This window comes from Aspergillus glaucus (assembly GCF_001890805.1).
Source record: "Aspergillus glaucus CBS 516.65 unplaced genomic scaffold ASPGLscaffold_24, whole genome shotgun sequence".
NCBI classification, from domain to species: Eukaryota; Fungi; Ascomycota; class Eurotiomycetes; order Eurotiales; family Aspergillaceae; genus Aspergillus; species Aspergillus glaucus.
In genome coordinates, this window is record NW_019170476.1 from 1 (window position 1) to 22,630 (window position 22,630).

General features: G+C 49.8%; 7 protein-coding genes across 7 annotated transcripts; 3 read left to right on the forward strand and 4 right to left on the reverse strand.

Moving 5' to 3' along the window:
- Window positions 1-1,696: 1,696 nt before the first annotated feature.
- ASPGLDRAFT_85097 (dihydroxy-acid dehydratase) lies at window positions 1,697-3,774 on the forward strand (the record flags this gene model as incomplete). The annotated part of the gene is made up of 2 exons (XM_022550316.1): window positions 1,697-1,761; window positions 1,836-3,774. The coding sequence occupies 2 exons, from the start codon at window positions 1,697-1,699 to the stop codon at window positions 3,553-3,555; spliced, it is 1,785 nt and encodes a 594-aa protein (XP_022396985.1). The 3' UTR covers window positions 3,556-3,774.
- Window positions 3,768-4,625, reverse strand: ASPGLDRAFT_28989 (putative GPI anchored protein; the record flags this gene model as incomplete). Its single annotated transcript, XM_022543811.1, has 2 exons — window positions 3,768-4,045; window positions 4,100-4,625. The coding sequence occupies 2 exons, from the start codon at window positions 4,623-4,625 to the stop codon at window positions 3,768-3,770; spliced, it is 804 nt and encodes a 267-aa protein (XP_022396986.1).
- Window positions 4,626-5,752: 1,127 nt separating this feature from the next.
- ASPGLDRAFT_51490 (putative aldo-keto reductase (AKR)) lies at window positions 5,753-7,135 on the forward strand. Its single transcript, XM_022547545.1, has 2 exons — window positions 5,753-6,089; window positions 6,143-7,135. The coding sequence occupies exons 1-2, from the start codon at window positions 5,826-5,828 to the stop codon at window positions 6,821-6,823; spliced, it is 945 nt and encodes a 314-aa protein (XP_022396987.1). The 5' UTR covers window positions 5,753-5,825; the 3' UTR covers window positions 6,824-7,135.
- Window positions 7,136-7,975: 840 nt separating this feature from the next.
- Window positions 7,976-10,532, forward strand: ASPGLDRAFT_28991 (heat shock factor family protein; the record flags this gene model as incomplete). Its single annotated transcript, XM_022543812.1, has 2 exons — window positions 7,976-8,481; window positions 8,564-10,532. The coding sequence occupies 2 exons, from the start codon at window positions 7,976-7,978 to the stop codon at window positions 10,530-10,532; spliced, it is 2,475 nt and encodes an 824-aa protein (XP_022396988.1).
- A 6,660-nt stretch (window positions 10,533-17,192) lies between these two features.
- cwc27 (putative peptidyl-prolyl cis-trans isomerase) lies at window positions 17,193-19,173 on the reverse strand. Its single transcript, XM_022547546.1, has one exon. The coding sequence runs from the start codon at window positions 18,960-18,962 to the stop codon at window positions 17,310-17,312; it is 1,653 nt and encodes a 550-aa protein (XP_022396989.1). The 5' UTR covers window positions 18,963-19,173; the 3' UTR covers window positions 17,193-17,309.
- A 152-nt stretch (window positions 19,174-19,325) lies between these two features.
- ASPGLDRAFT_134894 (DUF3431 domain-containing protein) lies at window positions 19,326-20,218 on the reverse strand (the record flags this gene model as incomplete). Its single annotated transcript, XM_022541330.1, has 3 exons — window positions 19,326-19,380; window positions 19,441-20,010; window positions 20,064-20,218. 3 exons carry the CDS (start codon window positions 20,216-20,218, stop codon window positions 19,326-19,328), a joined length of 780 nt encoding a protein of 259 aa, XP_022396990.1.
- Window positions 20,219-20,495: 277 nt separating this feature from the next.
- Window positions 20,496-22,590, reverse strand: ASPGLDRAFT_51498 (uncharacterized protein). Its single transcript, XM_022547547.1, has one exon. The coding sequence runs from the start codon at window positions 22,202-22,204 to the stop codon at window positions 20,792-20,794; it is 1,413 nt and encodes a 470-aa protein (XP_022396991.1). The 5' UTR covers window positions 22,205-22,590; the 3' UTR covers window positions 20,496-20,791.
- Window positions 22,591-22,630: the final 40 nt, after the last annotated feature.

A 22,630-nucleotide genomic window follows, 5' to 3' on the forward strand; every position in this document is an offset into this window, starting at 1 on the left:
GACGGCAGAAAGGGCCCAAAGGGACGATGAATGGGGATTGGAAGCATTGGAGGAGGCAATTCGAACAGGAGAAGGATAGCAGGAAGGGTAGCCTAAGCTGGAGTCAGCCTAGGCCGCACCCATTCCGCACGAAACACAAGGAGAGCACTGTGCTCGAAAGCCCTGCGCAAACAGGCGGTCTGGGGCGAGGAAAAGGATCAGAAAGAGTATGGAAGGGGGCTAGTGCCCCAGGAACTTATAGGGATAAGAGACTGTAGAATAGCTAACGGCCTCAAGTCCACGGATAATGGTCTGTCATAGCTCTAGGGCTCGGTATGGACAATAAACTTGATTAAATAATAATAATCAGATGGTCAACTGTTAGAGAGCCTCAGGCTCCAATATGCCCCGCTCCTGATTGGCCCGCACTAGCGAGCCCACACACAACTGCCGGATAGAGGAGATCAACCCTCATCCATCTACACAGACACAGAATACAATAGTATCGTCGATGCCGTTCCTTGCCATAGCCTGATCCACATCAACTGCTGGCGGCATCGGAACCTCATGATAAAATAATTACACTCTGGGATCCCACCACAGGTGAGTTGCAGCAGTATCTCAAGGGTCAGTCCATTTCGGAGTGGGCAGGCGTCAATGCTGGGATGCATGTAGTGCAAAATCAGTGGGTATATCTTCAGGATAAGAAATTGTTATGGATTCCTCCACAGTACCGTCCTCAATGCTGGGCGGTGAAAGATAACATTCTTGCTCTTGGTCATGTATCTGGAAGGGTTTCAATTCTCACGCTTGATTTAACTAGTGCAAGTGGAATTTAGCTGCACACTTTCTTGTATTTTAATCTCTTTTCGAAAGGAGGGCCTTGTTACGGCCTGCAAATGATATACTGAATTGGATATGTTTGCTTCTATTATGTCCTTTGTCTCCTTTGTTTCAAGACTACAACCGCCGGGCACACTGAAGATATCGTCGAGCAGCCGAGTTGTCGAAGTGGATACAGTTTGTTCGGGTGAGTCGCCGGCACAACAGGGTGTCTGAGGACCTAGTCGGGGCGAGAGAGGGAGGAATCAGCATAAGGCAGCGCTTCTGTGATGGTCTCGCTTAGAAAAACAATGCATTGGTAAACTTTTTAAAAGAAAAACTATCATGAAGAGAGAAAGAAAGAAGAGAGAGCGGATGAAACGGATCGGCCCCCGGTACGTTTGAGGGAGATAAGTACGTCGTCTAGCTGGGAAATTTAGACTGTATGTTGGAACTGGAGCTTGTAGCAACCGACCGATGGTATTCCGGTTGTCCGTGTGTGTAGTTAATTGCGAGGTAGGCTGGCACTAGTTAGGGTTCGGGCACGTCACGACTCATCGTTTTATGTTGCCTCAGGCCACACCTTCGGAGTTGGGACACAACTCCGGAGAAGTACAGGAGTACCAGAAATCATGCAGTGCCAATCACTGGTCCAGAATTGGCCATTATAGTCGGTCCACAGTGTTTAGTATCATCCTGTGACTATTTCTTTTCTCGTATTTGCAATTGACTCATTATTTCTGGCTTCAAAAAGGCCCTCGTTTCCTCTCCTTTCATCTAGAGGCACATTCATCGTTCTTCTCTCTTCTCGCTGGGCATACATCTTATCTCATTGAGAATTTATCATTGGCAGCCACTTCGGTCTCTTTGGAAGTACATATAAGATCAAAAAACCATGACCCTGGCAAGCCTCCGCGCCAGGGCTCTCCCGCGAGCACCATCCAAGACCCAGATCAAAGCGTGAGCATCCAACCCAAAAAAAGACTTACTCGAAACACAAATCAACCTCTAACTCAACCCCCTCTACACAATAGTCACCTCTCCACAACCCCCCACCGCCACGATGACACCCTCAACAAAGTCTCCTCCAAAATCACCCAACCCAAATCCCAAGGCGCCTCCCAAGCAATGCTCTACGCAACTGGCCTCTCAGAATCCGACATGAAAAAGCCCCAAGTCGGGATATCCTCCATCTGGTTCGAAGGAAATCCCTGCAACAAGCACCTCCTCGATTTATCCGGAAATGTCCGTGACTCTGTCGCCCGCGCGGGGCTGGTTCCCATGCGTTTTAACTCCGTTGGTGTGTCAGATGGAATTAGCATGGGGACGTCTGGGATGCGGTATAGTCTTCAGAGTCGGGAAATCATTGCCGATGGGATTGAAACCGTGATGAATGCGCAGTGGTATGATGCGAATATCTCGCTGCCGGGGTGTGATAAGAATATGCCCGGTGTGGTTATGGCCATGGGAAGGGTGAATAGGCCGAGTATTATGGTTTATGGAGGGAGTATTAAGCCTGGGTGCAGTTCGAAGGGGAAGACGTTGGATCTTGTGAGTGCTTTCCAGTCGTATGGGCAGTATATCACTGGCGAGATCGATGAGAAGGAGCGGTTTGATATCATCCGCAATGCGTGTCCTGGGGCTGGTGCTTGTGGAGGTATGTATACGGCGAATACGCTCGCGACGGCGATTGAGACGATGGGCTTGACGGTCCCGGGGAGCAGTAGCTGTCCGGCAGAGGATGAGAGGAAACAAGCCGAGTGTGAGAATATCGGGGAGACAGTCAAGAATCTTCTAAAAGAAGATATCCGTCCACGCGACATTCTAACCCGTCAAGCATTCGAGAACGCAATGATCGTCGTGAATATCCTAGGCGGCAGCACGAATGCCGTCCTCCACTTAATCGCCATGGCCGATGCCGTGGGCATAAAATTAACAATCGACGACTTCCAAGCCGTATCCGACAAAACACCCTTCCTAGCAGACCTCAAGCCCTCCGGCAAACACGTCATGCACGATCTATACAAGATAGGCGGCACACCCGCGCTCCTCAAATTCCTCCTTAAGGAGAACCTAATCGATGGCTCAGGGATCACAGTGACCGGTAAAACAATGAAACAAAACGTCTCCTCATGGCCGGACTTCCCGCCCTCCCAACCCATCATCCGTCCCCTTACCAGCCCCATCAAACCATCCGGCCATCTCCAGATCCTGCGCGGCTCACTGGCCCCGGGAGGCTCGGTGGGCAAAATCACTGGCAAAGAAGGCCTCCGCTTCGAAGGCACGGCCAAATGCTACGACTACGAAGACGCATTCATCGAGGCGCTCGAACGCGGAGACATCAAAAAGGGTCAGAAAACAGTCGTTATCATCCGCTACGAGGGACCCAAGGGCGGGCCTGGGATGCCGGAGATGCTCAAGCCCAGTGCGGCGATTATGGGTGCTGGGTTGGGGAATGATGTTGCGTTGATTACGGATGGGCGGTTTTCGGGTGGGAGTCATGGGTTTTTGATCGGGCATGTTGTTCCTGAGGCGATGGAAGGGGGGCCGATTGGGTTGGCGAGGGACGGGGATCGGGTTGTTATTGATGCGGAGGAGAGGGTTGTTGATTTGGTTGTTGGGGATGGGGAGATGGAGAGGAGAAAGAGGGAGTGGAGGGCGCCGGAGGGGAGGGCTAGGAAAGGGACTTTGAGGAAGTATGCGTTGTTGGTTAGTGATGCTAGTCATGGGTGTGTTACTGATGGGCCGATTTAGTTGTAATAATTTGCATTGTTTAGAACGAACGAACGTCAGATATGACCACCATGGTATACCAAACCAACTCAATAACAGGATATCAAATAATAAAAGAAAGACCATGTCATGACAAACATAACTCATCATCATCCAGCATAACTTCCACCTCCATCATGCCACACATTCATTCACATGACCAACTATACCCAATTCACCATGATCATATCGATTTACGACCAAACCAAACCAATCAACCCCACAGCAGCCGCCAAACTCGCAGCCCGGGGAACACCCTGACCCGATGCCGCATTTGTGTCATTGTCAGTCGAAGAAGCAGAGCCAGAGCCTGACCTAGAACCAGAGGCAGAGCTAGAGCTAGAACTAGAACCGGTTGCAGTCGCAGAAGTGCTTGGGATCAGAGTCGAAGCAGCACTGATGGCGGAGGTTGCGGCGGTTGGGTTGTAGCTGGTGGTTGTGAAGGAGCAGGCGCGGAGGATGTCGTTGGCGTCTGGTAGTGTTAGTTGGAATGGATGAATGGGCCAAGGGAGTAGGGTTTGCTTACCGTTGTCGTGGGGGTCGTCGCGCTTGGATTTGCGGGTGGAGCGCTTAATCGAGAGCTTGGTACGAGAGTCACGGTCATTGTCCCGGTCATCGTCGTCGTCATCATCCCGGTCATTATCACGGTCGTTATCTCTATCGTTGTCTCTATCGTTGTCTCTATCGTTGTCTCTATCGTTATCATCATCTCGGTCATCGTCGTCGTCTCGATCATCGTCTCGATCATCGTCTCGATCGTTGTCCCGGTCATCATCATCCCGATCATCATCATGCTTCGTCTCATTCCGATACTGTGAAATACAAGCCTCGCACAAGGGAACCAGCGTCGGCGCCTGCTGCCACTCGCAGACACACTTTCTCTCCGCCGAGTCATTGTCATGCATCGCGTCGCATTTGTGCGAGATGCCGACTACGGGACCGCAAACTTGCCAGCAGCGGTTGGGGACGTCGTCGCTGTCGAGGGTGCTGGCTAGGGCCAGGCTGCTGGTGAGCAGGGCAGTTGAGAGGAGGATGAGGTTTTTGATTTGCATGGTGAGGGTTGTTTGTTTGCGAGTGGTTGTGGGAAGGTGGTGATGAGGAAATTGGTGTTGTTGATGCTGATGCTGGACTCGTGCGACGAGGGCTATTTATGTCCTCGTCCTCGTAGTGCTTCTATATTTACCTCCTTCATACCATTACTTCCCATCTCCTCCAGTATACTAAATACAGACACCCGACATCTATAGCAACCACCCACCAACCCACTAATCCAAGACAACCAAATGCCAAAAACGTGATATACCAATCCCAGGACAACAAACAACGCTGCCTAGTATACATCTCGCTGCTGTCATGTCCATCATTTCTGCATTTGTGAGGAATGCGGAGAATACTTTGCCGAATTGAATCTGCATGCCGCTTGGACCCTGGGCCCTGCGGTTGGGTTTTGCCGATTAGGGTATGCTTGATGTACGGAGATGTTCCGTGGTGCTTGGTTTTGATATAGAATAAGATGTAGGAATGTTCACCTTGCACTATAGCTATAATATATGCTCTTACCAACCCGCGTTGGTGTTCTATGTCCAATATCCGACAGTACTCCGTACAAGTACGCTGAAGTAGAACATGTAGTATCCCACCCTCGCCCAGCACCTGGAAATATCACTTACCTTATCACAAAACTCGCTTATCACAAACTTTCTAATTAGCATGTCGATCCCATGCCCAGAAAAAAAAAAATCTACTTAGGTTATTGCATGTACTCCACCCGCCAAATCGCAGATGCTGGTTTGCCGGCGCCCTGCACAGCCTCACTATATTTAGATCCGAATTCGGATATGTCAAACGTCGGTATACATCGAAGACCCCGGTACTCTTTTTGTTTGCTGGGCCAGTTAAAGAGATAAAAAGTGTGTTGCCTTGTTTTGGATGGGATGCTGTACATTTTGATTTGGTCGGTGGGTGTAGGTTCGGAGGATATACCCGCTGTGTAATTTATTGTATCACGATTTTGAATGGTTGGGATTGCCGATATACCAGTGAGTGGTTGTCTCTTAGAATGACTTCTTTTGATATTTTTTGCAGTGTGAAAGTATGTAGTACATAGATAGGGTGTGTTGTGTTGTGGCTAAAAATAGACCTGCAGTGCTTAGGTCAGGATGAGGTCAAGCCTCCACTCATCTTAACTTCACTTCATAGTACACCACCACTACACTATCAAACAAACACACCCTTGTAATAAAGATAGCAAAATGGCCCGCGCAATTGGCAAAATGTCCTGGGAAAAATACGCTCTATGCCCAGTCCAAAACGCACCTCCAGCCACACTCCCCATCTTCATCTACGGTACGGCCTGGAAGAAAGACCGCACGGCGGATCTAGTCCATCAGGCCCTGCAGTCTGGGTTCCGTGCGGTGGATACGGCTGCCCAGCCGAAGCATTACCGGGAGGACTTGGTGGGAGAAGGCATCCGCAGAGCTATTCAAGACGGCTCAGTCCGACGAGAGGACCTGCATGTGGGTGTCCATTTTTAGAAATGTCCCTGGTGTTTGTGCTAATTGGTGGTTAGATTCAAACCAAGTTTACTTCGGTGCAGGGACAGGATCCCGAGAATATGCCGTATGATCCCAGGATTTCGGTGACGGAGCAGGCGCATGCGTCTATCAAGTCCTCGCTGCATAATCTCCGGCCATCTGCAGGACCGGAGAGTGTGGACGATGCATACATTGACATGCTCGTTTTGCATTCTCCCCTGTCGACGTTGGCGCAGACCATCGAAGCCTGGAAGGCGTTTGAGTCTTACGTCCCCCATCGCATCCGCAATCTAGGTATCTCCAACTGCACCTTACCCGTACTCAAGGAACTTTCGTCCCAGGTCAACGTACCACCAGCAGTCGTGCAGAACCGATTCTACAGTATGACAGGTTTTGATGTCCCGCTGCGCGCGTTCTGTCGGGAAAATGACATCTTGTATCAGAGTTTCTGGACTCTAACCGCCAACCCGGAACTCGCTCGCAGCAACCCTGTCCAGCAACTTGCCTTGCAGGCCAAGATCGGCCCGGCTGCCGCTTTGTACTGTCTGGTTCTGGGACTAGGGAAAACCACGCTGCTGAACGGGACGACAAACAAAGATCACATGGTTGCGGATCTGGTTGCGCCTCAGCATGTCGAGAAGTTCATCGAGGAGCAGCCTGCCTTGTGGTCTAAGATCATTGAAGGGTTTCAAGGGCTGGTTGGAGATTCCTCGTAATCCCACTCTTTCTCACTGAGTCTTGAGCTTCGGAGAATTCTATCTGACCGGCACCAGCCCCCATACTCAGCACCGTATATTTATTTTGTTAGCGGTCAAGGTAGTCGAATCGCAAAGACCTAGGTCGAATCCTAGGGAAGTTTCTAGAAGACTAGAAGCCTAGCACCGGACCACGTTGGTTTGTTCATAGGTAACAAGATACCGGCGCGTCGGGAGAACCAAGAATTGAGAAAAAGTCAACTGTAGATAAAGTACGCTTGGTGTGAGAAGTACCCTGTAGAGGTACATGTAAATAGTTGTTTGTTGACATCAGATAAGATTGCCGGAAATAGGAGCTTCCTTTTTCCGCTGAATTCACGTGATTCGGAATTAACGTGCTGAGTCAGCACTGCAGCCAATCAGCAGTCGCGGAGGGGCACCTGGACTCAATCCAGCGTTACTCTTCTTTTTTTTTTTTTTTTTTTGGCAAGTCGCTGTGAGTCAATTTGCTGTGAGAAGGACTCATCCTCCTGTCGCCGGTCTTGCTGCAATTGTCCTCAACGTCTTTCTCTCGGTTTCTGTTGTTCGGCTGTGTCTCTTTTTACCTGTGCAGAGCAAACATCATCACTGCCGCCGCCGCCTTTGAATGAGAACTCGCTTCCACCTTAAACCATTGGCTACGACAACCTCCGCCCCCAGTTGAGCAGCAATTCTCACTGTCTGGACAAGAAGAACATAGAGGTCTTGTTCAACAACTGCTCTTGTTTACTGTGTCTGCCACTGTTGTTTCTCAACGGCTAGCGCCTGTCGCGCCTGTCGCGTCTCCGCTTTGGCAGTTCTACCGTTGCGCCATCCCGCAACACTACTCTTGCTGGTACTCTACTCGAGGCCCAGGCCTTTAGCTCTTCTATACCTCTTGAAGACGACGATTTACGATAGTTTGCTGTTGCAATACATTGTTTCTTTTTGCTTTTTGCTTTTTGCTTTCGTGATACCACTGTGCTATCATACCCTCACTTTTGCTTAGCCATTTTTTTTTTTTTTCGCGGAGAAGCGACGACGGCTCTATCTTTGACCGTGATTCCATCGGGGGTCTCCCACCTCTCTAAAGCAGCATAACTCGCGTTCGAGTCTAAACCTACTTCTCAGTCTCACCCGTAGGGCGCGAACGCGATGAGTCCACAAGGCATAAGCCGCAAACGACCAGCGCCAGGCGCATCCCCCATCGTCCACCCACCACCACCTCCTCCTATGGGTGCCATCCAGAACTACCCTCCCAACCCTGGCGCTCAACTCTCGAACGATCAATTCTTACAATGGGGTCAAAATACGGCGCCCAACGTGGTCAACCAGCCTGCGCATTATCCCGACCCTGCTGCTGCCGCTGCCGCTGCCGCCACCTATAACCCCGCCGCGTTCGCCCCAGGCCAAGATATCCCTGCTCCCACAACTCCCGCATCCAGTCAGCTTGCACGCAGACCGACACCGAATCAGCTCGTCAGCAGAAACCGTGGATATGAACAATCTCCAACGGCCACGACGGAGAACGGTGGTGGTAATGGGGAATCGGGCGGTTGGGGCGAGAGCTTGGATGAACTTTACCGGAAGGCATCGATTGCGAAGAGGGACGCTCAGGCAAAGAGGAAACAGATTCCTCCGTTTGTGCAGAAGCTCAGCAGGTATTTTTTTTTTTTTTTTTTTTTTTTTTTTTCCCCTATGATTTTTGACCTAGGTCAAGTATTAACTGGAGAATTCTTACAGTTTCCTCGATGAATCGAAAAATACCGAACTGATCCGATGGTCCGACGATGGAAACTCGTTTATTGTCCTGGATGAAGATGAATTTGCACGGACCCTGATTCCCGAACTCTTTAAACACAATAATTACGCCTCTTTCGTTCGTCAATTGAACATGTACGGATTCCATAAGAAAGTTGGACTGTCGGATAACTCGATGCGCGCCAGCGAACGGAAAAATAAAAGCCCCAGCGAATACGCAAACCCGTACTTCAAGCGTGGTCATCCGGACCTGTTATGGTTGATTCAGAAGCCCAGGAACTCTGCGGGACAAGGGAACAAAGCCGTGAAAGGTACCGCTCGTATTAGGACCGAGGAGGCTGAGGACTACGAGGAGGACTACGGCGATGAGGGCAGCAATGTTTCTCGTGATGATCGGAATCGCTCGCGGAGCCAACTCTCGTTGATTACCAATAATAATATGCCACAAGATCAATTCACCGGTGTCTATCGCGAATTACAAGCCATCCGTTCGCAACAACAGATTATCTCCAATACAATTACGAAACTCCGGCGGGAACACGAACAACTATATGCGCAAGCTGCGAACTTCCAGGAACAACATACACGCCACGAAAATTCGATTAATGCTATCTTAACCTTCTTAGCAACAGTCTACAACCGGAGTCTGCAAGGACAAGAAGGACCGCAAAATCTCTCCAACTCATTCGCTGGGGCTATTTCGCAGGACCAAGGAGGGAGTGGTAGCGTTGTTGACGTGGGAGATGACTTCGCCTTCAGCGCGTTGGGAAACGTGGGTAGTCCTGGAGGGCAGAGATCAGTGAAGAAGCAACCACTGTTATTGAAGGCACCTCCACCCGCACAAAGAGACAGCCGTGCAGCGACCCTCTCACCTGCCTCCGGTGCATATGATCAACGACAAGCACGGGGCCATGGCCGACAACCAAGTAGCACAAGGCCGGGCCATGTGGAAGAAGTCTTTGACATTAGCCCTCGACCAAGAGATCCAACACCGACCCAACACCAAGAATTCCCTCAACGAGATATTATGTCTGTCATTCAAAATTCGAATGCCCGTGGCGGGGTCCCGACAAGTTTTGCAGAGTTCCCCAACGTATTATCGTCACTCGAGACGTCTGGCGGCAATGTGCCATTGACCCCGAACCAGCGTGCCGATATGCTTCGACTGATGGCCAACGAGACAAACACAGCCGATCCAAACGTGTCTGCCACGAATAACAACGCTCTCATCACACCCAATCCCCCACCCATGCCGCAAAACTACTCGGGCCGTCTGGCCAGCACCCGCGCTGAAATCGACAACCTCGCGAAAATGCAAGCCGAACAAGACCGCTCCGTGCAGAACCTAACTAACCTCCTACAACCGCTCAGCCCAACTGGTAATATTCCCGGGATAGGGCATGAAAATGGAAACGTGCCCCCTCCCCCGCTTGACCTTGACCAGATCTTCAGCAACGATTACTTCACCGATGTTGGAGATCTCGAGCATAATAGAGCCAATCTCCAGTTTAACGACCAGGCTAACACTGTTCCGGAGGGCACGCACGACCCAGATGCCAATGCCGGAACAGACGATGGTACGATAAAAGATGCTAACGATCTCTTCGACTTTGACCAACTTCCGGCTGACGGTGACTTTTTCGAGGGATCAAACCAGCATCAACAGAATCCCAATTTCTTCAATGGGTTTGATGCGGGTTATGGCAATGACCCCGGCATCGGTGTCGATGCAAGTCACAACGCTGGCAACGGCGTGAACCACCACAATCACAATCACAACAACAACAATACCGAACTTGATTCAAATAGAGTCATCGAAACTCTCACCGATAGTGAAGGGACCAGCCCAGCTAACACTGTGGATGATCACACTTCCCAATACCATGGAGGTAATGACCCTCAAGGGGACGATGGAGGTGGTGGCGGTGCCAAGCGGCGCAGAAGGGCGTGATTTCTTTTTCTTCTTCCTGCTACTTATGATTGCTTGGCTTTATTATCAAGTGACTAACGTTAATGCGAGAGAAGGGAAAGGAGCGGGATTTTCTAAAAAGTAAATAATCAGATTCCGTACGACTTCGAATGGACCCTGCTCTCTTGTCTCTTACAATCACAATCTCCCTTGGCTTGGCTTTGCGAATTTTACGGAAACCATTACAACCTCTCCTCTCTCCTCACTCTTTACATCTCTTTTCATTTGCGTTTTCACTTTTTATCGTTCATTTAGTCCCGACAATACGACTCATCCGTCGGGCATATTTCGACAGGCCCAGGCCTCGAGTAGACCGATGTCGATGTCGATTTCGACGAATACATCGACCACTGTTCGCAGACACTGTCTGCGTTTGATTGGGTTACGATATACGGGGAGGGTTGCGGGAGCGTGAATGCTTGGTCGTTGCTTAGATGGGGAAGTCCGGAGACGGTTTAAAAAAAAAATAAAAATAAAAAAAAAAGACTACGATGAATGAATCTTTCAAACGATTGAATGAGATTTGTTGTTTTTGTTTTTAGTTCTTAGATCTTAAATACCTTTTACTGTTATTTCATGCATCTCCCTCTCTCTCCGTCAGTGTGGTCTTCGTTGAATTAGGGCACATGTAGTACTAGAAGACGACATGAGTAGAATTCTTCGTAGTTTTTCCATAGCCTGCAGACTTCCATTCACTCAAAACTGCTCAACAAATTCCCATATTCCTTCAAGGAAGCTAAAATCCATTCACCTTATCCTTCTCATCCTTCTCTCAAACCTCTCCGCATACAACCCAACCAAACCATCATCCTCACAATCATCCCGTTTCCAACATGAGAAGACCTACACCTTCCCTACACCTTCAGATTTATCTCCTCACACAAGACAAAAGTTGAGAGCATGATAATATGTCTGTCAAAAACCTAGGTTCATCACACATCTACAGACATAAAATCCTCACGCCACGAAGACACCTCAGTATTCGAGAAGCTGGACCAGAATAAAAACGATGAAAATTCCAATTAGTATATTGTGGTCCTCAGCCTACCAGAAAGGATCCAAGATGCTCTAACGAACAAGCCAACCTCGTTAGACGGCATCCCCTTCAGAGTCATATCCGAAGGATTCACGGCTCTATTGAAGATTTATTCATCACGCTACACCTATGCGGTTCGCGGGCCCAACCATGGCTAAATGCCATGATACTACTTATCGCAAACAACCTTCCCCCGCCCACTTTCACAACACGGTAGTCTGTCTGAACAGGCTATTCGAGGTCGCGGGTTCCAATGTCAACAACTCTTCCTCATCGATAAAGGGGAACGAGTTTTCTGCAAGTAGACCAAGGTCCAAGGGGAAATTCTACCCGGCCAATGTGCAGGTGGTGGGCTGTTATCGACAAATCTTGTCATGCTTTAGAAGCGGGCATTCCAGTGTCTTTGCTGAGACTGAGAATGAGACAAGGGGGTAAACTGGTGGTTTGCTAATTCTGGAGGTGCGCGGGTGGTCCTCCTTTTGACTATGAACAGGAAGAGCGGCACAATTTACCTAGAAAAATGGCAGCTTTCGTTTACAGGTATGCATGTTTGTGAGATATAGACTCTGCAGCACCTGCGGTGCTGTCCTTTGTTCGGTCGGTCAGCATAATGCTGCAGAACAGCAGGCTTATATATCCCAGATGGTAACATTTACGACAAGACAGTGCTACGTGGATTTGCCGATTGTGATTTATTCACGGGATTTGTTGGATCGGACTTGTCCGGAGCGAGGTGATGTTGTCCTTTTTTTTGGGGGGGGGGGGATTCCATGGTAATTGCGCGGGCTACTTGAAATGCCCGAGATTGCAATAATCAGATAAAGCGAGATGCCTCAACGAAAGTTGGGGTGTGTGAGCACATGCGTGAACAGTGGAAATAACCAGATGGCTCTCTGACTGCCGTTATGGAGCGCTCACGATACATGGTGTTGTTGAGAGATATTCGAACATGCCGATCGAGCTGTGAAGCTCTCCGCGTCGACGCATGGATTATCATGCATAATTAGTGGCTCTGAGCCCTCGCCCAATTATGGGATCTGATTGAAGACATCATGCAAGTGATGGGGGCACTTGGTTCTTGGATTCTGGAGCCGAGACAATGTTGCAGAAATCTATTACGGCAAGGCAGCCTTGTTACTCCATGTTCTGTCCAGTCTGTTCCGGATATAATTTTCTACAGCAGAATACCACCCAAGCAAAAGGTGCCCATCGGGGTGTGTACGGTGGACCAAGGCAAGGCGGACGGTCGAAAGGCATGCCCCTGAGAACAAGTCTTTCCATATTGTCCTAGAAATGTGGGAGGCCGGTACACAAATGAAAAAAGCGGCGTGGAAGGCAAGAGGTTTAAATGGATATTACTTCCAGAGTCAACAGTGAGTATAACTTGGGATGGTAGAATGAGTATATACTAACTATATTGCAGGAAATAAGTTCCACGAAGATAGCTCGAAAAGCGAGAAACGGGCACTTGGTCCAAGTAAAAGCAAGGACTGGCAACGTCGCAGGATTCTTTCATCTTACAAATGGATACTTTACTAAATGCGCCACAATCGATAATTTCTTTGCTGAAGTTCATCAAGCAGAAGAAAAAACAGAAGCCCTGGTCGTATGGTCGTTTCCTGGCCATACTCCCAAGGCGCCAGCACATCACGAGGATGGGTGTCGTCTCCTCGATCAGAAAAATGAATGATACAAAGAACTTGAATCTGGTCGAATCTGGGTAGGAAAGGTATGTATCCCTTATTCGGATGTCCTTCTACGGAGTACGCGGGACTAACATGCTAGTCCTAGGCCAGGTTTGAGCACGAACAGAAGATGTTTCCGCTGACCTGTCTTCATGGGACGTCTGGTCTCATCACATGCTTCGTCGGCTGTTAGACCCTCGAGTCATTTTCATTTTCTCATACACGGTAATTCTGATTGTGTGTCAGTCTGGGTATCTTTGGGTCCAGAAAATGAGAATAAACCAGAGTAATGCTCGGAGACGTGTTGGAATTAGCTGCTACGCAGATTTTCGGTATCCCTGTTGGCCTTTATCAAAGAAAGTTGGTCGATCGAAGCCGTCAGGACTCCCTTCTCTTGTCAGATGCCGGGCTAATCCATTCAATTTCACTTAAGAAAGCAAGAATCAAGGATATGGCAAAAAGGTAACCCTGATGGCAATCAATGACGATGGGGTCACTTTGCGGACCCAGCCATCCCCGACTGGATCTGCGATGCATACAAAAATCTCCATCCTATCGCCCGAAGTAAAGTTCTTCTCGCAGTAGTATGCAATTGTGATGTGTTGAGCTCACATGATATCTAGAAAGACCAGCCATCACAGTTTCTGGATGTTCCTGCGACATTTCCTAGACGACACTGGGCTTTTTTACGGCTCAAAGACCACGCCTGTTATCCCGGAAAAATGCTCCAATGATTACCACTATGTTTTCAACCCCCGGAGGGCTCGGGATGAGCTCCATCTTTGACTTTCCCAGCTCGCTGTGAAGTTATCCATGTCGTCATGCTTATGAGCAAGGTTTCCTCTGTGTGAAAAACCACAGCAAAAGCGAGCCTGGACAAATTCCAATCCATCAATACTCTCCTAGAAAGAATTGCGCCTCCTTTGGGAGCCAGGAACCGGTATCTGTACAAGTTGGACTGTTTCCATCATATTCCGCGGGTTTGTATAGCACTGAAGACAATCGGGTTTGGGATGCTACGTTCCTATATGACACCGACGTCTGGCCGAACGGAGGTAATAACGCAGTTGATAATCGACTACAGGAATTCAACACATAAATTCACGGCTTATAGCGAAGATAAGCTGAGCATATGACGGGTCGATAACCCGCGGCTACCAGCAATGGCCTTTAATGCATTCGAACACCTGGCCAAGAATCTTCGAAACATTGTAAATGCGGTTGGTTAGATGGGTGGAATATCGGGGATGTCTAGATCAGAACTCGGGCGGTTGACTCCTCGGATGCAGTTCCAGACAGGTTCCATGACAGGCAGGGAGTGTTCCAGTGCCTCTATCGGTTGATCTTAGAGAGGTTACATAATGACAAGTTCTGAAGCCTACTCTACACTATGACAATATTCTACATGACAAGGGGGGCAGGTTTGCTATAAAGATTCAAGATGCGATGTGGTGGCTTCACAATTCGAACGAAATGCACTCTTCAGTTGAATCAAGAGCCTGTGCCATTGATAAACTGACGTCGAGGAATGGACATTACGAAAATCGCCACAATCGCCAGTTATCGCATCTCGTTAAATTACCCACTTGAAACGAGGTAAGCAAAAAGGCGTATACAGCGCAAACAATCGCCATCATAAGGTCTTCTGTCCGAGACTTCCCTCTGTCATCACCCGGGGTACGCCCATTCAATACAGGGCCAGTATAATCTTCTTGGGCAATGTTGCCTCAATGGACATAGTGTAGTCCACATTGCCCGGATTGCCTTCATATGAGGTTATAGACTTCTACACAAAAGTACAGATCAAAATAACGATCTAATGAACACCACGATGAGAAGCAGCGAACGAAGACGCCGAGATGCTTATAAAACTACAATACTAATGGAGACAGCGCTGCAGCGTGTTGCTCCCTCTATCATTCACATAGCACCCCTAGGTCGAGCTAGTCTAACATGCACGCATAGTGGTTTTCACATCCAATAACCAAAACCTTACTAGCCGCAAACAAGGGCGGAGAATAAACAGACGAATTGATAGTCAACACTTGTAATTGATTGAAACAGGGGTCCCGGAGTCATTCCGCCACCGTATGAGAACGCGTCCGATAGACGCCAGCATGTGGGCTTTGCCACATTGTCGCCTACATCGGTGTATCTAAACTGAGGTTGCGGAGCTTGCTGGGAGTTTTACCAGTACACCCATCAGGCCAATGTATCGTCTCTACCAGGGGAACCCACAGGAAGACATACTTGCTTCCTGCGGAAGTACCGTGCTCTACGTTAAGGGGTATCATTTCACAGATGCGGTCTGACAGTTCTTAGGCTGTACCGCAGCCGAGCTTGACCACGTCAAAAGGTTTTTAATGTCTAAACATAACGTCTGAACAACTAGCGCGAACTTCCTCCTCAGACCTGCTTTTCCCTTAATTGACGCCTTTTGCGTAGTAATACTCTATAATTCCAGGTGTCCGATACTGCTCCTTGTTGACGCGGAATCGGCAGCGTTAGCTGGGTTCAACGAGTATCATCTCCATACCAAGTCTGCCACAGCCTCTGGAAGTGAACGAGATGACAAGGGTCCATAAGCCCGATAATACCATATTAGCATTGTCTCAATTTCGATGCTAGCAGCGAAGAACACCAGGAAGAAATAGCAAACATACGACAAAGGCATGCCGAAATCGCTCAACGCGAAACCAGTTTATCGGGCCCTTTCTTCAATCTTCCTGCTCCAATGAAGCAGCAGAGGTAAGTACCCCTCCAGGTATCAGATCTCTTGGGAATCGCACATGTATGTTTGTGCGTTTGTGCATGGAGGAAACTCGCAAGCCTCTGTCCTCACACAACCCTGCAGCATAATGCAGCTGGGCAACTCAGACTCATTGCATGGCGTGCATTTTTACAGTTCTGGCTATTCAGGTTTTCTTCCTTTGGGATTACGAGAGGGTCGGAAGAACTTGTTCATGGAATATTCGATTGGTCTAGGTAGGGTAGGGCTAACGGCCTCAACCCACAAATGATCTAATAGTCAACCAATCGTCATAGTATTGATTAGGGTTTTATTCTTATTCTTATTCAATTTTATCTTTAATATAGTTTCTTTTTTCCTTCCTTTCTTCCTCATATAGCCCAGAGCATACATCTACAAAATGAAAGCACCTCCAGACTCAAACATAACCACCTCCCACCAAACTACATAACCCTCCAATCCCTCCACCACACAACCACCACCCTCTCCCAGCACCTAACCTCACCCAGAAACGACTCAGAAGCAAACCAATATATTTTAGTGTTAAATATACAAAGCGCGTACAGGAGCGACTGGCCAGAGACAAAAACGCCTTAGATGGAACCCCCTTCCTTTTCACATTCTCAGGAACAACAGGCCTCCTCAAAATAATCCCCTCAAGCACCCACGGATCTGCCGCGATGCGGTTCTCAGGGAGAATCCTGGCCAAGTGTCGGGAGATGGGCCTTTCACTGGAATAAAGTCTGGGTAGGTGCGAGACTGTGTTCCATTATAGCCCTACCCTCACGAATCCGACATGTGGGAAGAGTGTAGATAAGTGCTTTATTCCGCTGCGACAGTGAGGGGGGGATTGGTGGGGAATCCGGATGGCCGACTCTTGTTATGGCGACGGGTGTTCCGGGGTCGCTGGGGAGGTTGAGGGAAGATTCTAGGTGGTAGTTTGGGAGTTCGGAGGAGGATTTAAGGGTTGTCATGCTCTTGGTTGTCGATAGGTGGTGTGAGATGGTTGGGTTGGAGATGTGCAGGGTTAAAGAGCCTGGGGGGGGGGCGTATGTTGTTCAGACGGTCAGAATCACGGCGTCCGGCGCAACTGGGGATCTACCGCTTGTAATTGATTTGGGGGCATTGTTGGATCAGAGCGGTTTGAAAGGGAAGAACGTTGCCCTCGATGTGCAGACTCTGGTTGATATTGTGCGGTCTATTTGAGTTGGGGATCCATTAGACACGTTCTGTATTAGCCTCTATTGCTACAAGATAGGATTGTCTATAAGTACTCCCTCTGAATGATACTACCTCCCACGCCCCCATTCCAAATCCCCAGCTTTCTCCTTCTTCCTCTCCCTCTCCCGATCCCTCGCCAACCCCTTCTTCCCTCCGCTCTTCCCTCCAACAATCTCCTTCTCCCGCTCTCTCGGGTCAATAACCATAAGCGAGTCCACGTCGTCAGGATGTTCGCGCTTCCACTTCGCATCTTTGCCCAGGTTATCCTTTCCAAAGCGAAGTTGGTGCGATAGCCAGCCCTCCTCGCCTTTGTCGGCTTCGGGGTCGTTCTCGTTGTTTCTGGTAACTGAGGGGTCGTCCCAGGATTGGCAGGATTGGCAGTTTGCGATGAAGTGGAGGTCACAGAGTTGAGCTTCGTCGTCTTCGGGTTCTTCCTCTTTTTCTTCTGTCTTGCGTGTTGTTGTTGTGTCTTTGGTCTTGGTGGTGGTGTCGCGCTTGTGTGGTTTGGTGGTAGAGTCTGCGTTTTCGAGCTTGGCCTTGAAGGCGTTGAAGATTTTCAGGGTTTCGTCTTCGGCTGTGCTGCTGAATCCCGCTACACCGTTCGTGCCGCTCCCAACAGCGCCGGGTGGTGGCCTCTTGCGGCCTCGGATGGATGTCTCAGGGATCATGGCTTCCAGGGCGGATTTCTTTGGGCCTTCGACCGGTCCTGTGGTGGCTGTCCGGCGCATAGATGATTTGAGATTCTCAATCTCCGCCTTCGTACGGTCGAGCTTCGACGCCTTTGTCGGAGGCTCCGGTGCTGGCGAGCGGTCTGGTGATTCTGGGTCAGGGAGCGGGATTTGAGTCGCTGGGTCTGGCTGTTTCTTCTCCGGAGCAGGACGCTTAGGCGAAGGCGAGCGAGGGCGTTTCCTTGTCTGTGTCTCCGGTCTCTGGTTCGTCTCATCTGCCCCTGGAAGCTTCGTATCCGTCACAAGCTTAGGATTGAATTTCGGCTTCGCAGGCCGTACAGGAAGCTCCTCATCACCCTCATCACCCCCAAAACTCAACAATGTCTTACCCCCCTTGCCACCCTTCTTCTTCTTCTTCGCCGCAGGCTTCCCCTCGTCCTTCGAAGGTGCAGCAGTAACCTGCCTCTTAACCACCTTCCCCTCCAACGGCCCCAACTCCCCAACCTCACAACCAATAACCTTAACTGGATAAACCGGCCTCTCAGTGCCCTCCACCCTCTCCGCCTCCGCAATCTTCAACACATTGAAAATACTCTCCCCCTCCACCCTCCCAAAAAGCGTACACTGCCCATTCAACTCCCTCTCCGTATTCCCCAGCGTGATGAAAAACTGACTCCCATACGTCCCGTCCTCGCTCTTCGCCATCCCCACCAGTCCGCGCCGATTATACCGCAATCTGCTATGAAGTTCATCGCGAAGGACGATTTTCTCGTTCGGGTCCCGCGCGTCAGGGTCCGTTTCGAACTCGGGGTATTCGTAGATGGAGGTGCCGCCGGAGCCGGTGCCTGTGGGGTCACCGCCTTGGATGACGAAGTCCGGGTCGATGCGGTGGAAGATTGTGCCGGCGTAGTAGTTGTCGGTGCAGTGTTGGAGGAAGTTGCGGCTTGTGTAGGGGGTTTGGGAGGCGAAGAGGGAGATTTGGAGGGGGCCAAAGGTTGTGTGGAGGGTGGCGGAGGCGGTTGGGTTTGGTTCTGTTGAGTAGTGGGCGGACATTGCGACGGTAGTCGCAAGAGGATGTGATTATGATAGGGGTCTCGTGGGTGGTGTCTTTGGTGTCTTGTTTTTGTTATGGCGCGTGAGGGTGTCCGCGGAAAGACGAGGGCGTGGCTTGAATTTCGATTTTCGGGTCGATCAACAAAAGCAACCGTAATGCAATTTATTCCGCCTTTTCAAAAAAATGTCGCGCAAAAGCGCTGCTAGTGTAGTGTATGTGTGAGAATCGGCGGAGTTTGAAGTTTTGAGCTCTTTTGGGTAAAGGCGGTCCCGTGATGTCACTCTCTACTCTATAGAACAACTCAATTACATTCATACTATTGTACAATTATACAAATCTCCATACTATATAATTAAAGGGTATCAATAATCCGAAACGCCATAAACATCGCGATAACACTGTTCCATATTGGGGCAACTACTCAGTTAGCATCTTCACTTCAACCACAAGCTCAATCTCAAAGGGGAGGGAACTCACTAAACAGCCTCCTTCCCAAAAATAACATGCCACAAATACTCCAACACCCTCCCACTAATATCATCCGCCAAATCCGTCTCCATCAACCACGAGTGAAACCACTCATACTCCCCATACCCCCGTTTAAGCACCTGCTCCCTCGACACCGCAAACTGCGCACAACAAGCAGCCCCCACAACCTCCGGCACATTACTATTATTAAACAACCGCTCCCACGCACTCCCAAACACATACTCCGGGCCGCGCATGGGATCCGGCGGATTACGCAGGGGTAGGAGTTCGTTCGGACAGCCCGGGTTTGGGTTACAGCGCATGTTGACGTAGCCATTGCGCTGGACGAAGTCGGTTTGCAGGTGTTGGACGGTTATGGGGTTCGAGTGGGTGTCGAATTCGGTGTGCCAGGCTAATGGGAAGCCGTCGCGGTGGCTGTGGAGGAAGACGATTGTGGAGGGGAGGGCGTGGTAGTTGTCGAGGATGTATTGGAGGTAGACGTTGGCTTCGTGGCCTTTGTTTTTGGGGACGGTTAGGGGGGCCGTTGGGTCGTCGACTGTGTAGATGGCGTGTTGCCAGCTGCTTATATTAGCTTTTGTCTTTTCGTCTGGTGAGAAGGGGGGAAGAGCTACTCGTCGAGATCCTCAATCACCCAATCCGTATCCTCATGCTTCAATTTACCCACAACAACCACGCGATCCGGTTTCTCGGGCGTCGCAGACGCAGTCCCATTCCTCACATCCACAGGAATACTATGCAATCCATCATTCCAGAGCGACACCAACATCGACCGAAACCACAGCACCGATATCAGGAGTATAAAAGCCAACCCCAGCCGCAAAGATGTCCTGGCCATTGTATCTAGTGTCTCATTGCAGGATTGACAGACGATGTCTCCTATTCAAATACCCGGTACAACATCCCAGTGATCCGGAGAGCAGGCCTTCCAGAATCCGCCCCCGCTACGGAAAATTCTTGGTTGATCTCACCCGTACGCGTCATGGATGGGGCGCTACGGGATAGTATTGCGCTATTGGGGTAATCCACCATGGATCAGGGAGTGTGTTGGTGGTACTTATGCTGGTCGTGTTGTCATTGACATTCATGAAGATATCCCAAGCAGCGTGCATAGTACACACAGTACACAGTACACTGGTGAGCATCAACCCCTGACAGAAACTCCTGGAGATCGGATAAAATAAGATGAACGGTGGCAGCCAAGCTTAATTACCGAGTGGCCAATCAGACTGCTTATATTTGGTTAGGGCCGAGTCTATCTAAGCTCCACTCCACGTGACCAACTGCCATTAAATCATTACTCGTAACCATCATTTTTCATTCTTGACTTCTCTTGAGACTGTCAAGGCGTCTTATCCGTTACATGCTCACTGCTAATCTCAGACCCAGTATCCGCCTTTCTCTTCTTGGCAATCGTAAATCCACCCACGAAGAAGAACAACGCCTCGAGGATCAAAATCACTCCGAGTGTCACCATAGCTCCCACAACACCCGCCACGGCCTTGGACATACCGCCAGAGCTGCTGGTAGACTGGACAGACGCAGCAGGGCACTGGCTATCAGTGTTCCCGCAAGCCTGACACCACTGGTCCTGAGTCGTGACGGCGATTTTCTTGGTCTGCTCGACAAAGTCGGACCACGGGATGACAGTGCTCGATTGCCCGAACAGCGGGTATTGATCAGGTGTCAATGAGCCGGTGATAGTTCCGTTGTGGAAGATAAACCGTACGTTGATCTCGGACTCAGCAGGGAACGCGTCAGAGGTCGAGTTGGTCACTAGCTCCCAGGCCATCGACGAGGCGTAGTCGGGGATTCCGGTGAAGTTGACGTTCACAGAGGGTAATTGTGCAAGACCAAAGTAGGACATGAACGTGCCGTAGGAGCCGAATTGGATGTTCAGCTTGGACTTTCCCTGGGAAGTGACGATATCCTCGAGTCCCTCCAGCACTTCGCCGGCTAAACTCATTCCCTCGATGGCCCGGATTTCATCAGACGAGTTGTACGCCAGATTGTACTCAGACGTACTAGCCAGCGTCAAAAGCTGGTTGTAAACCCCATCCGTCAACAACTCTGACGCCGGAAATTCACTGCTGGAGTTATGAATCAACGCGACATTAAGATAATCAAAGATCTTATACGCATTCTTAAACGACATCTGCGCCTCCTCAAACGTACTGCTCAACATCGGCGACAGCGACATGTAGAAATCCTTGGTCGACCCGAGTAGATCGTCGTAGAGAGCTGAGCTGTAAAACCCCTTACTACTAGCCGTCGCAGCCTCACACCCACTAGCCTTCTGCAACCACGTCGAATCCTCACTATTCGTCCCCGAACTCACAGTCCCCAACGGAATCAACTGGTACCCATGCAACGGCGACTGCACGGTCGTACTATTCCGCAGCGTCTCATTCGCAGAGTTGCCAACGGGCGGATACACACCCTGCAGAAACCCCGTCGCTGAGTTCTGGAGGACCTCGTCTGAGGGCGTGGAGGCCGTGATTTGCTTCGTGTTGACGGTTGGTTCGCTGATACCTGCGATTTGCAGTGGTGAGGAAGGGGAAATGTAGCGCGTGTGATAGTAGCTGCCTGTCAGGTAAACCTCGTTGTAGCCCAGGTCTGTGAGGTGGGTGTTTCCCAGGGCTTTGGCGGTTCGATCGCCGTGGCGGGCGAAGATGTATGCTCCTAGGACTTTTTCGGCCAATGCGGAGTGGGCCATGGGGGCCAGTAGGGCCAGTAGAAGACTAGAGGACCACATGGTGAGTATCACTGCACTGGTACTCAAGGTCTGAGGAACAGTAGAGGTCCAGCAATTGAGTTAACGTCGTGAGGGATCCGGCCTGTTAAATAACAAACTCAATGGTGGTGACTGTCATAATGACTTTTTACAAACGGGGTCCGCGGCAAAGAGAGTCTGTTAGTCAATTGAGGGGTCTTTGCTCTAGACCCTGCATTTCGGAGCAGGGAAGGGTCCTAAGTGGTCAATTCCCATGATAATAACCATTATCATGCACGGCTAAGATATATATCCCGATGCAGCCAAGCAGCCAAGACGGTGGGATCGGAGTGTTCCGCTTGATAAGGCTAGACATGAGTATTGGGTACGTCACGGATTACAGTCACTTGCATTATTATAATTAAGAAGAAAATAGAAAGAAAGAAAAGGGGGGAAGAAGAGTAGATA